The following is a 13814-nucleotide window of genomic DNA, read 5'->3' as shown; positions in this document are numbered from 1 at the left end:
TGCCCAGGCTAGGTTGCAGGAGGCAGATAAGAGGTACAAGGAACATGGCCATACCAGCCTGTGTACCTGGCCTTAAACAAAGCCCCCGCTGAGTTTAGGTATCAAATTAATGCTAGGGAAGGCTTGCATCACTGAGGTTTGCTGTTATTTATTATGAAGCTGTAGTTATCTGGTACACACAGACAGATTGTTTGTGAACAGACCCTAAAGTTTTGATGCTGTAGGAGCTCAAGAATATGTGTGCAGGACTGAAAAGACAGCTCTGTTGGTAAAAGCACTTGTCATGAAAGGGAGGATGCTTTCATTTCATTTCAATTTGAATGCCCAGAACCCACGTAAAGCTGGATTCAGTAATGTACATATGCAATCTCAATGCGCTGATGGTGAGTGGGAGGTGGAGATGACAGATTCTCTGGAAGCTCTTGGGCCAGCTATCCTGGCACTCAGCAGTGGTGACCAACAAGACACGTATCTCAAACAAGATAAAAGGTGAGGGTTGACACCCAAAGTTGTACTCTGACCTTCACATGTGTGCCATGGCATGGTGACACACACGTGCACACATACACAGGCATGCAACACACACATGCAGGCACTCATGCATGCACACATATACAGAGAGACAAAGATATTTAAAAAAAATGGATGCTTAACAAATGACCCATTGATTCTAATACCAGTATTCTGAACCACGCTCAAGAACACACTGCTTTAAGTACTTTAAATGCAACCCTTTTACTAGTTCAGTATGAAGTTATGGAAAAATCCCTTAATATTTCTGAGCCTCATTTTCCCATCTGCAAAGAGGGAACAATATGCATATCTTATGTTATGGTTGTGTAGATTAAATAAACAAATAAAAAGAAACCTAACTGGTAGTAGTATCTCTACTTCTTTCACTTCAATTGGTCCCCTTCTCATCTCCCCAGGAAGACACAAATGTGAATATCTTAGGAAAACATGAATCTCAGGGTCACAGCTTTATTGTATAGATTTTTTTTTAAACACAGCCATATTACAAACATTGTCAGGGAACATTTACAAGAATAAATAAGATGGACTTGCAGGTGTAAAAAGATTACACGTCACTTTAATGTACAGTCAAAAAATATATCTGATATTCATTGACCTGACATTATTTACCTTCTGCTTTTTGAAGCTAGAACTGGAAAGAAAAAAGAAAAAAGGGAAAACAAAACAAAACAAAACAAAACAAAAAAAACATCGATAGCACAGTGCTGGCTTTATTTATTTATTTTTTTGAAGTTGATTTATTTTGTTTTCTCTTCTCATACGTGCTTTATCTATCAAATACCCAAACTGTACAAGTGCAGGCCATTGGGATTTGTGGAGGCCTCAAAGAGTGTGGAGACTTTGGTCTCATATGATATCGTATGCCACTTGGATATGAAAGTGTCAGCCCCCTTGTGTAGACTGGGAACCTCATGATGGTTCCTTGAGAGCTGTACCAGTGTAGTACCCAGGAGCCAAGGCAACCACAGAGGCTAAGACTGTACCTTTCATGGGCTACTAAGATATAGAGTGAAGAGAGAAGGTAGAATGTGACTTTGAGCCTGATTTATAAATATGAGCTAGTCTGGGTTAACCCAGGCTAGCCTAAGATCCAGTTGGTGATAAAAATATATGCACTGGGAATGATTATGAGCAGGTATCAACAGAATCACTGTGCTTTTAAAATCTTCTCCTACAGGTCTTGAGTAGGGAGTGAGGGTGGAATTAATCTTTGGAGATAATGTGCACAAAAATGAAGTCTTGTTATGACTCCTGTCTGGATATTTATTGGTTCTGGCTGTCATTGAGAGTCTGGGTGATGGCTGCCCTTCCCACAGGTGGCATTAAGCATCAAGTGTATGGTCAAGTAGCTGCTGCCTGTTACTGGTGGTAACCGTCCTGGATGAAGCTAGATGATGCAGTCAGAGTTGGCTTTTGATTGACATAAGGGGAAGTCTTGGTTGGAAGAAATAGGGAGCTTACGCCTCACAAACCAAGCATGGCCCACTTAGTTTGCAGTTCTCAGGTTCCAGTTCAGACATGACTCCCACTTTTCAAGGACTCAACACTTGGTGAAAATGACCTAACATCTGTTTCAGCAATGCTTTCATCACTGTAATCCAGGAGATGAAGATGCCTGGCTTCTACTGGGCATCTGCTGAAGTGATCGGCTTTCCCTTCCAGCAGGCAGTAATTTCTTTCTTGTAGGTACTAAGTTTCCTCATCAGTCTTAGCAGCACTCATAGAAGTAACCAGGGTACCAAACTATTCTGGACTCCATCTAATCATTCACAGCCTTATGAAGATTATGGATACTAGTCTCCTGCCTGTCCCTTTAGGAGACTGATATTTTTCTAAACTAACACAATTCTGCTTACAAATCCCCTAGAAATCGTTCTTACTGAAGAACCATGAACTATGTTAGATAGCCTGAATGCCCAGATTTCATACCATTACTTTGCTGTCCAATATTCCAAGATGTGTAAACATTCTCTAAACATCACAACCAGAGTCTGCATTAACCACCTAGAATGGCTCTCAGACCCAGAAGGAAGCCCTATGGTTCAGCACTTTTCAAAGCCCTTTTTAGCAGATTGTCTTCCATCCCATCTGTGCCTATTCTCTGTACCAGCTACAGTGGACCACACTACGCTCTTAGGTGGATACATGCTAGGTAAAGTGGTGCCAGGTTAGGAGGGCTATCGGTGTGGGTACTGACTCCTCCTGTTGAACACTAATTTCAGGGGTGAATGTGGCCCCTTTGTTAGCTTTTCCACCTCTTGTAGAAGTTGGCAGGAAATATGCAAGGGATGGTTCTTGGTCTCCACAACACAGTTATAGAGCCACTGTCATGCAAAAGTCTATCTGTGGTTACCAAGAAACTGAAAGAGCCTATTCATATATAGAAACAACACAGACATTTGTGCTGTGTTTCTGAAAATATCGGCTCCATGACTCTGAAATGTGCCAGAGAAAACTCGATTCAGAACTATTCTCATTCTCCCCACTGACACACACACACACACTCTTTCTCAATCTCTCTCATTCAGAAAGGATAGAATTTCAAAGGTGACCCAATGTTCAGTAAAAGAAGCCTCTGCATCTCATAATTTTTCATATGTATCTAGGAACAACCTCATACGGGGAACCCATACACAGCTATATACATGGATTTTTCAATGGGAAAGAAAGGCAAGTCAGGGCTTAGAGATGACATTGCTATCTCTGTTTTATCTTTTGATGTGTCTTTTAGCTTGAGTTAGTGACTCATTCTTAGGGATCTTGGTTCAGTATAATTCGTTGAACATGTGGCATAGGATCAATATCCTGTTCATGTTTATCCTTGGATCTAGAAATACCTTCTACAATGTTGAACTTCCTTTAGCTTGATGCTGAAGGAAGCCTGTAGCAGGCAAGCTACAGGCTAATGAAGGGTGGATTTCTTTATTCTTTCCCCATGTCATTTATCACTTGGCCCAACAGCCCATAAGCATCCTTGCTTCTGAGTAGACACTGAATTTCAATTTGCATTCCTGTTTTCCTGCCCTAGCGTTCCAGGCTAACCCCTTTTAACACAGCTGAAGATTGTGTGTGTGTGTGTGTGTGTGTGTGTGTGTGTGTATTCCCTTTTCTATGTATTGTTCAGCCTGATAGTCTACAGTCCAGAAATGGTAAAGTTGGAGTTCAAGCCAAAGAGCAAACTCTTCTACTTCCCATGATGTGCCATGTCATAGTAATCTGTACTTCCTAGTGACACCTGTCTGGAGTGCTAAATAATATAGGGACCCAAGGACTGTGTAGAGCTATGTTTAAGTGGGGGGTGTTCATGTTCATATGAAGTGTGTCCTAAGATTTGCCCACATCAGAAGCAGTAGGACTCAACGGAGACAAGAGACACTGCTCAACATTCAAGGATCTTCTAAGTAAGAACACATCTGGCTGTAGGGTTTTGTGGGCTCATGCCATGAAACTAAGTCCTCATTGTTTTAGTCTGTCAGTGGGTACCTTGCAGAACCCTCTATAAGGTGAAGAGACCTTAGGTGAATCTCAGGAACAGTATGTCAGGATTCCTCCAGAGCAACGGATGTGCCCAGAAGAGTGTAAATTGGTGTGAACTTGAATTTAGAATTGACCTCAAGAGGAAGGAGCATGGCCAGGCACTATGTCTTGGACAGAGAAATCATTTCCTAAGAGACATGCATGAGATAAAGGACAGATTTAAAATATATTTATATAGTCATATTTAAACTACTAAGAATAAACTAGCGAATGGGATTCAAATACTTCATGAATGAAAAACATGAAGCTCTAGGGGAATTTGAGGCTTACTATTATCTGCATTGGGCTTTACCAATATCTACTGAATCATTAGTTCCACTCTTGCCTGTGTTGCTAAGAGTAATCATGTGGGAAAATCTCAGCTACTGTGGTGGAAGAATATTGTTTATGTGGCCAGAAACCAGGTCGTGTTTGCTTATGTGGGCAAGTGAGTTCTCCTCTGCTGGATCTGTTTACTCTTCAGTGAAGTGGTGACGGCCATAATCTCTGACACTTCAGGAGTGTTGGAAGAGCAAGCTCATGTTTTCTAGTCCACAGCACAGAGCCTGAAGGTTCCATGGAGTAGGTGACATCTGGCTGGTCATTGACTGCGCAGACCCACACTGAGAGTCAACACCTGAAGGAAGCAGCCTCTTCCATTCCTATGAAGGGGGCCCGCTCTGCCATGCAAGTCTAGAAGCTGACAGGCCCCTACCTCATCCATGATAATCATATCAGGAGGGGTAAAAGGACACGAGCATCCTGAAGCCATCAAGGCTGTAAGCACACACAAATGGGGATGGTTCACAGAATCTCACTTATACCTTGTACCTTCTTTATTTGGATTCCACTGGAAAACAATAGGAAGATCTTATCTAAGCGAGGACTCACTTTAGCACCCTTCCTTTGCTCATGTCAAAATGAGCCCACCCTGTAGGTAGAGTTGGGTGAGAAGAGACTCCTGGAGGGCAGATTTTCTGGGGAGATTTCTTGGGAAAAATATTGTCTGATATATTTAGTACCATTTTCCATCTCATCTAAGGTCTTCTGCATGCCCGCCACAGGAATCTGAAGAATGTCATTTCTATACTTGTACCTCACTTCCTTTTTGTGTGCACTGGTTTAAGAACACTTTCTTTAAGGATGGTTGGAGTGTGAGAAAATGAAGGGATGGGTCAGCCCTTGGTGAGTTCCCTCAGCATGGCCTGAATTTTCACAAATCTCCCCTTCACCCCTTGTGTTACTCCTTAAATTCCCACCATTTATAATGATAAAGACCACTGTCATTCTTATCTGTCAGCTCTTTCACTCCTTCTTTAACAGAATGAATTCTAGGATTTGTATTAAATAGTTCTCCCTCTACCTTTTCTCTGTTGGAATTGGCCAAGATCTGAAGAAATTGCACGCAACATGCTTATTGGTTATGCTACAGACTCCTGCAGGCTATAGGAAAGTCCATTCAGGAGACTAGAGCCATAGGAATTCAGAAGGAACAGTGGGGGCTGAGGCCTGGGGATATGCTCAAATATACCTGGGAAGAGGCCCATCAAAGGAGAATAGTAACTCACAGAATTCTTTTGCTTGCTTTCTTTGAGTTGTTCCTTTTGAACCTCCAAAGTGACAGCCTTTCTTGATCAACTTTGGTGTTCTTGGACTTCTAGACAATTCCTGGGCCATTTTCCTGGATTCCTTTCATATCCTGTCCTCATAGGCTTAGGGGCCAAGGTTTTGGACCTGCTCCATTGTAGAACAGAGACCCTGGGTTTTACATAAAAGCTGAGTCTCATGATCTACTCCATATTTTGTTCCAGCAACAAAATAATGAACGCAAACACACACACATACATACATACACACACACACACGACATATCAAAAGCACACACTGAGAGGGATGTTTTCACAGTGTCTGATGAAAGGAAAAGAGGCTGTCCTGCTGATCCAGAGAGAGTCTTCCCTAAAACTAGGCTGAGCGCAGTACTGTTAAACTCTGCCAACTTCTTGTTGCCTGCAGGGCAATGGCTGTGCCCTTTACAATTTTTACCTTGGTTCTGGCTACCTTCCTGCCATTATCCCAGTTCTGCTACATTCTAGCTGGGCTGACCTCCCACCATCTGTCCCTCCTGACACCCCATTTTTCCTTACCATTGTGCATGTTGACCCCCTTGGCTTGACTTTCCTTTTTCTTCTTTTCTATCTTTTGAGACCCAGTTGGAATGGATGCTGCCTAGGAAGCTCTAGGCAGAGTGAGTCACTCTCATGTCTAGGCTCATTGGTTGCTTGTATGTTCTACTGTTACAATGTGGCTTAGCTTCCCTAGAATATAGAGAGCCTGAAGGGCAAGATGTATACCTTATTGGATTTTGTGTCCCCCATACTCTGTGACTAGATCAGTCTGCAAGATGGACCTTCCTAGACCCCTGGCTATTAAGGCTGTCAAATATTGTGGCTCAGCTCAGGCTACAGAGATTCCCTAGCTGGCTCCCTTGTAGCCTGAGGGAGCATGAGAATTGTTTTTAGCAATGATGAAATTAGATAAGACCAGCTTTTCTGAGGAACTGGGAATGAGTTAATAAAATATATCTGAAAGTTTGGGCTACCAAGAAGAACTGGTATCAGAAAGAAAGAATTAAATTTCTACTCATGGAGTTCTCTGCTCAGAAGTTTCTAGCCTTATTTTTCTTCCATAAAAATAATTGCTTGGCCGAGAAAGCATAAGGAAAATAGCAGGGAGGTTGCATTGTCATTACCTGCCTTTTTGAACACAGAATTCTATCCCTGGAGGGATAGAATTCTAACACTGGAGGGATAGGGTACTCGGGTGTCTTCAATTACAAAATGGAGACAATGCAAGCACTCAGTAGGGGTGCTGCAGAATATATATGCGATGTCAGATGGAAGAGGGTAAGGCATGGCATTTGGCTTGCAGTAAATGCTTCACAGACGTTTTCTCCCTGTCCTTAATTATTCATCCTTTGAGCAAGACTCAGAGCCCTAGGCCTAAACCTGCTTATTGTATTATATAAACCAAGTTGGGGCTGCAGTAGCCAATTTCAAAATGGCAGCTGGATTTCTTTAGGAAAGAGTTCAAGTCTAGAGAGACAAATAATAACGCTGTTGCTGTATTTTCCTTCCCAAACCAGAGACCAATCCCAGGGATAGCTGTGCTATCCTACGATGGGACTTTTCAAGGGTATGGCCAGGAAATATAACGAACCTAAAAGATTGATCACACAGCCATACATTCAAACTCCCATTCTACCTTTTTCTTTCCTCTTTTTTTTTTTGACATAAGAGAATTCAAAATTTTACGCTCTCATTACCATTTTTTTCCCACACATACTTGGGAAAATAATCAAAGCTTTTTTGGTTTGTCTTTCCAATAGAAAGTGCCACCTAGGGAGCATAGGGTTATACTATACAGGCCAGTAAGAACCCTGACCCAGGAGTGTAGCCCTTTCTACAAAGATAAAAGGTACTGTAATTTCCTGTGAGCCTTCCTCCTGCTACAGACTATGAGAAAGCAAAGGAAACCTTTGCTGAAGTGTGATGTGGATACAGCTGGTTGGCTGGGAGATTACAGAAGGTCAAGGCCTGGCTGGAGATGGCAGTAGTGAGTGAAGCCCAGCACAGGCTATGTGTAAGATGAAGAGGCCCCTTCCTGCGGTCTAGGGGGCATCCACAAGTCACATTGATCCCGTCTGGCAGGTGTCTCATGTCAGAGGCCCCTATAGGAGATGTAGGAACCAATAACCCAGTGATCCCTCAAACTACAATCTTTTGCAAGATAGCATGGAGAAGAACTTCCACCCCCAGTACTCCTAAGGATGGTGAGGGAAGGGCTGGCCAGCTCCCCATATCCCAGCACCTGCGCAGTCAGCTTGCCATGAGAGTAACAAACTAAGAAAAAATAAAATAAAAATAAAAACAAGAGGTCTGGGGATCAAAAGTCCAGGGCCTTGCTTGTGGGTAGACTTCTGCGGGCCTGAAGCTTTCAGGTGTAGAAGGGAAGCTAGTCTCCATCATAACAGCATCTCCCAGATACAGAAGAGCCTCCAGAAGCCTGCAGAGCCCACTACAGAGCATGGGACCACCAGTCTTCTCCTTGGTGTTGGGCAGGTGTGCTACCTCCAAGCTCCTGAGACCAGTCATTGTCAGTCACAGAAAAACAGGGGCAGCTACAGCAGCCTCTGGACTCTGGCAGGTTCCCCATCCAACCGGGCTAAAAGGAGCTTAAATATTCCAGTGCCACCTCATATACAAATTTATACTGTTCCTGAAAGGAGGAGAAAGAGAGAGATGGAGGTGAGAGAGAGAGAGAGAGAGAATAAAACAATGCATTAGATTAGAGATGTAGATTTTTGAGATAACTTTATCTATACACACACTAAAAAATCAAGTGGAAATTATCCACAGCCTATGCCTGAACATCCTTCAACATCCTGACTGATGCCTACTTCTACCCACACTTCCCAGAATTCCCAAATCAGATCACTCCCTTTCAGTAGCTACATTGCAACCCAGGCTTCTTAAACTATAACCTTCATGAAGAACATGTAGGGGTATGTGTTGCAAATGAAGATTCAGACTCAGCCAGTTTGGAATGGAGCTCAAGATTATGCATTCCTTACAAACTCCGAGGTGATGCCACTGTTACCAGCCTGTGGACCATGTTCCGTCTCATCACACTTTGGACAGGTTTAAAAACCCTTAGAGTCAAGTTCCTTCTACAGGGTCATGCCTGGGCTCTGCCTTTCCACTGGCTTCACTACCCTTTCTCTGAAGCATCCTGCTGGATCTTGTAAAAAATTAGTATGAGTGACTTAGAATAGGCTTGGGCTGAATTGAAAACAGTTCACAAACTGCTATTCCAGAATCCTTCCTTGGAGTCTGGATTAGTGACATTTTCTTAGGGAGCAGGCAGAAAGTAAAACAAAGAAAGTAGACTGGGATTAATATTTAGATTTCCCTACAGGAAAGAGAAATTGGCAAGGTTGGAAAGAAACAGGAAAAGGGGCAATTATGAGCAAGTAACATGGGCTACAGGTATTCAAATAAGACCCAGTTGCTGAAGGTGTGTTCTATTCATAGTCACTTTTTTCAGGTCCAGGGAACATGAGGACTTTGGCTGTTGGGACATGGTTCTTGGGTGCTCACCAGTGTCTCCACCATGTTGGATTTGTTGTTGCGTAGGGTTTTCACAATGTGGAACACGTCAATGATGTTCTGCTGCTGGATCATCTCACACACACTGCAGATAGCACAGAAGGTTCCGCTGCGGCCTCCCCCATTTCTAAACAAAGAGTGAGCAGGTGAGACCAATTCCCAGGACCCCTACTCAGACACATATTGATCCGGAAGCTACATTGTTGGAGCAATGGGTAGCTGTTCTAGCAGATGTGTGGTCAGGCAACCATGAACACGTTAGTCTGAGCCATGGGTTTTGGTTTAAATCCCACTGGGGCTGTGAATCTTCTTTGACCTTGGGGAAAGCACTTCTTGGTCTGGGTTCTGAGTTTCCCATTTATCTAAAAAAAGAGGTTAAACTATATGACCTTTGGGGGTTTAGTTACACTGATGTTTCTTTGGTTCTATGGGCATTTTATTCCAGGCACACTGATCTACATTCTCAGGGTAGGGTGGTATTAAGTTTTTGTACATGTGGAACCTACATCCACACCCAAAAGGATACTCTAGATCTACCAGACATCCAGTGAAAATTTGAAGTTACTAGGTGCTTTTATTTCATTTTATTATATTTCTTCCTATATTCTAATAAGGACAACAATACTTAATGAGTCTTGGGCTAGCTAACCCTGACTTTGGCCTGTGGTCCTGTGGCATAGCTTGGTACTTCTGAACTACCAGGCCAATTCCATGGCTACTCTTTTAAATCTTGTTTAAATAGGATCCTACTGGTCTTAGGTATAAGGACTGCATGTTCTTGGAATGGCCATTCCTCAATTGTTCCTTCTTTCTGAAGCTCCATAAATTATCTTCATGGAAACAAGCCCCTTCAGGAACCTACCTGATTCTGAACTCCTGGGCATGCTGCCAAAGGAAACTAATGATTTCATGTAATGGTCTGTGTCTAAAGAACATCTGGGCAGAAACTAAGGCACTCAGTCAATCTCCCAGATGTCTCACCTACAGAAAACCTAACAACCAGATGTCTTACGTATAGAAATTATCCTCCCTTAACTGGTGGGTGCCTGTATTTCAGTGAGTGTCATGGTGCCTGGGGTCCCCAAGGATGCCCAGGTCCCTCTTGGTAGAATGATACACTTGTTCTGGTTACCTAGGGTAGGTGAGACATGGATGAAAACAAACAAAAAACCCAACCAAACCAACCAATAACCCCTGCCCTCACAGGCTAGGAAATGAAAACACTGGAGAGTAGGAAGCCTTCCCAGGAAGGAGGGTTTAGTATCTTTTGAAATGAGAACACAAGGACCACAATGATGAAGTGAGAGGATGCATCATCTCAGGGCCTTATGAAGTCCCAAGGAATGGGCATTGTTCCATGCTGATGAGGGGGCATCTAATGTGTGGAAAGGAACTAGAGGGAGGCAGGGTTGGAAAGCAGTCGCTAGTTTCTGTGGTATAGTTAGAGGTGGCTTGGCATGTCTGATACCTCCCATTGCCCTGAGAAGGCATGGCACATGGTATCTTCCTAGAGTTTGTGTATATCTGTAACTTTAGAGAGAAGTTTCTATAGGTGGGAGCTTTTCAGCTCTGAGTTGGCACATGTGTATTTAACCTGCACTAAGCCCCAACCCTCCTGACATGTGTGAAGCACCAATCTGAAAGAAAGTGAACAATTAGTGGCTTTGGGAAAGGGAAGTCAATCCTGAGGTCAATGAAAGTTAATTAATGGCCTCTGTTCGCTCCAGAAAGAATTATTCTGACAAAAATAGAAGAGTTCAGTTCATAATTTTTTTTGGAATACAGTATTTTTAAAGAGGAATGAACTCTCAGTTATGTCACCCCACAATGACCCTCTAAAAAAATTGATAGTTGTACTCTACCTAGCAGTGTATCAAAGCAGATGCTGAGACCCATAACCAAGCCTTTGGCAGTGTAGGGAAGGAGGAATTAGTGTATCCTAGAGGGGACAGGGAGCCCCACAAGGTCCAAATGTATCTCAGCACAGGGGTCTTCTATGAGACTGTTTATCCAACCAAGGACCATGCATGGATATAACCTACAACCCCTGCTCAGACATAGCCCATGTTAGCTCAGTATCCAAGTGGGTTCCCTAGTAAGGGAAACAGGAATTGTTTCTGACATGAACTCATGAGCTTCCCCTCCCCGCTGAGGGAGGAGCAGCCTTGCTAGGCCACAGATAAGGACATTGCAACCATTTTGAAGATACCTGATAAGCTAGGGCCAGATGGAAGGAGAGGAGGACATCTCCTCTCAGTGGTCTTGGAAGGGGGCAGGAATAAGATGAGGGAGGGAGGGGAGGATTGGGAGGGAAAGAGGGAGTGGGCTACAGCTGGGATACAAGTGAATGTATAGAATTATTTAAAAATAAAAAAATTAATATAAATTTGAAAAAAATTGACAGTTGTAGATCTAACATCCCATGTAAATCTCTTAAGGATGCAGATTTTTTCTGAGTCTAAACTCTTCATAGAACCCTTCTTCATGGTAAAGTCTGTGACATTTGCTCTTAAGGAATCATACATACGTTTGCATATTTTCTGCTATGGTCTTCTTAAATCTCTTTTGGCAGTATTCTTTTCTAAATGCTTTATGTTTGAGACCACAGGGTCTAAACATGATCTACATCAACACATACAATGGACATATGGGGAAACCAAGGGACACATAATTAAGTCTCTCCTCTCTCTCTCTCTCTCTCTCTCTCTCTCTCTCTCTCTCTCTCTCTGCCACACCTGTCCTAAGACAGGGAGCAAAGATTATCCCTGTAACTGGTAATGTACCCACAGGAAAACACAGACTCCAGGACCCTGCAGCGTCACCTGCTTCAGTAGTGTCTTCTGCTCATGCTCTGTCCCTGTGTCTACTAAGTGCAAGCTCAGAAATATCCCAGGGGGCTGATACAATGAATGAATCCAAGAAGTCCTCACCCTGCTCGAGGTCCTCATCCTGAATGCTCCTCCCCACCCTCCCTCTTCTTAAATACAGTGTGGGACAGCAGACAGCACATCAGCTCACAGGCTGGTGGATTCAAACTGAGTCCCTTTGGCAGCTAGCTCTGTTCCCTTACCCATCTAAGCTTTCAGTTTGCTTACTGCAAAATGAGAGTATCTGCCTCAGGGATGGGATGAAATGATCCATTTTAAATGCCTGGCTTAAACTAAGCTAATGCAATACTGCCGTTTTTCTTCTCCATCAGGAAATAACACAACGGGGTTCTGGTCAGCGGGATCCACTTTATCCCGAGCTTTCTTATGTCAAGCAGGATGATGCTCACAGCTCCTTTTGGAGAGTGGAACTCACTTTCGTGCTGGGCCCACTGGGAAGTTGTCTGCCTGCTATGCTCTGCTTCAGCAGTCTGCCGTACAACCACAGCTTAGAAAAACTGGCACCTCAGTTCATTAAAAGGTCCTAACTCCTGGGCATGCCTTGGACTGGCTATGCAGCCAGCAACAACTTCAAAAGCCCTGCAAGCTGCCCCTCCAGCCATGCGGTACTCACAGGCAGTGGACCACAGTGCGGCCCTCTCTCCCATCATACTGTTCCTGCCACTTCTCCAGGCGTCGGACCACTTTGAGCAGCGAGCGCTTAGATGGGGGCGTGTCCCGGTACGCAGGCCAGCCAATGTACTGGAGGTGCTGGACAATTCGATAACCATCCTGTGGCTGAGAGCAGAGCATTGGTTAGGGCTGTTCTGCTGGGCATACCTGAGGATACAAGTCTTTCAGACTTGGGAGGGCTGTGCTAGGGTAGAAGTCAGACTGAGTGGGGCCTCAGCTGTACCATCGCGGACAGACTGTCCTTCTACCTAATGTCAAACCTCTGTGCACACCGCTTAACTTTCTCTGTACCGTGAAAACTCTTGTCAGTCTTCAAATTCAGTTCAGATGCTGCTTTTTAAAAATTGATTTATTTATTTCATTAATTACAGTTTATTCACTTTGTATCTCAACTTATAGCCCCCTCTTTCATCCCCTCCCAATCTCACTGTCCCTCCATTATCTCCTCCCATGCCCTTCCTCCAGTCCGCTGATAGGGGAGGTCCTCCTCCAGTTCCATCTGATCCTAGTCTATCAGGTCTCATCAGGACTGGCTGCATTGTCTTCCTCTGTGGCCTGGTCAGGCTGCTCCCCCTCAGGGGGAGGTGATCAAAGAAAAGCTGCTTTCCTTAGGAATAGCATTCTTTTTTCCACCAACTAGAATTCTTTCTCTCTGAAGCCCATTTGTTACAGTTTAGCTCATGTTTATACTTGATAGTAAACTCCGAGGGCAGAGACTATGGTTCCATCTCTCTGGGTTCTCATTAGAGAGCAATCGAGAGCCATCATGTCATGGGTTCTTTTTGTGCCCTCTCCTACAGTATTCAACCAGTAACTACCCTTTTGAAAGCAACTAAATCTTTTTCCATGTCAATGTTTGTAGGACCTGGTCCAAAGCTCATAAGACCCAACTGGAGGGTACCAGTGTCGTGTGCCAGGGTGGGAAAAAGCTAATGTCTAGGAAGTTTTGTCTACATGGCTGCTAGTGTGTCAGGAAACAGGCAGCTGGCAGGCTGGATGTCTCTCTGTGCATCTATCTGTGCTGGAGCCATTGCTGGCT

The 13814-nt window shown here is 43.8% G+C and overlaps 1 protein-coding gene across 17 annotated transcripts in view; it reads right to left on the bottom strand.

Moving 5' to 3' along the window:
- Positions 1 to 967: 967 nt before the first annotated feature.
- Ptprt (protein tyrosine phosphatase receptor type T) overlaps positions 968 to 13814 on the bottom strand; it is a 1127865-nt gene continuing 1115018 nt past the window's right edge. For all 17 annotated transcript variants that reach the window (XM_060382888.1, XM_060382893.1, XM_060382885.1 and 14 more), the window contains 3 exons: positions 12717 to 12880; positions 9207 to 9342; positions 968 to 8325 (listed from right to left, as the gene is read on the bottom strand). In XM_060382888.1, coding sequence (XP_060238871.1) covers positions 8272 to 8325; positions 9207 to 9342; positions 12717 to 12880 — 354 coding nt within the window. In that variant the 3' untranslated portion in view covers positions 968 to 8271. The remainder of the gene's footprint in view (positions 8326 to 9206; positions 9343 to 12716; positions 12881 to 13814) is intronic.

Source organism: Meriones unguiculatus, chromosome 4 (genome assembly GCF_030254825.1).
Source record: "Meriones unguiculatus strain TT.TT164.6M chromosome 4, Bangor_MerUng_6.1, whole genome shotgun sequence".
NCBI lineage: Eukaryota > Metazoa > Chordata > Mammalia > Rodentia > Muridae > Meriones > Meriones unguiculatus.
This window is presented reverse-complemented; position numbering and strand designations above follow the sequence as displayed.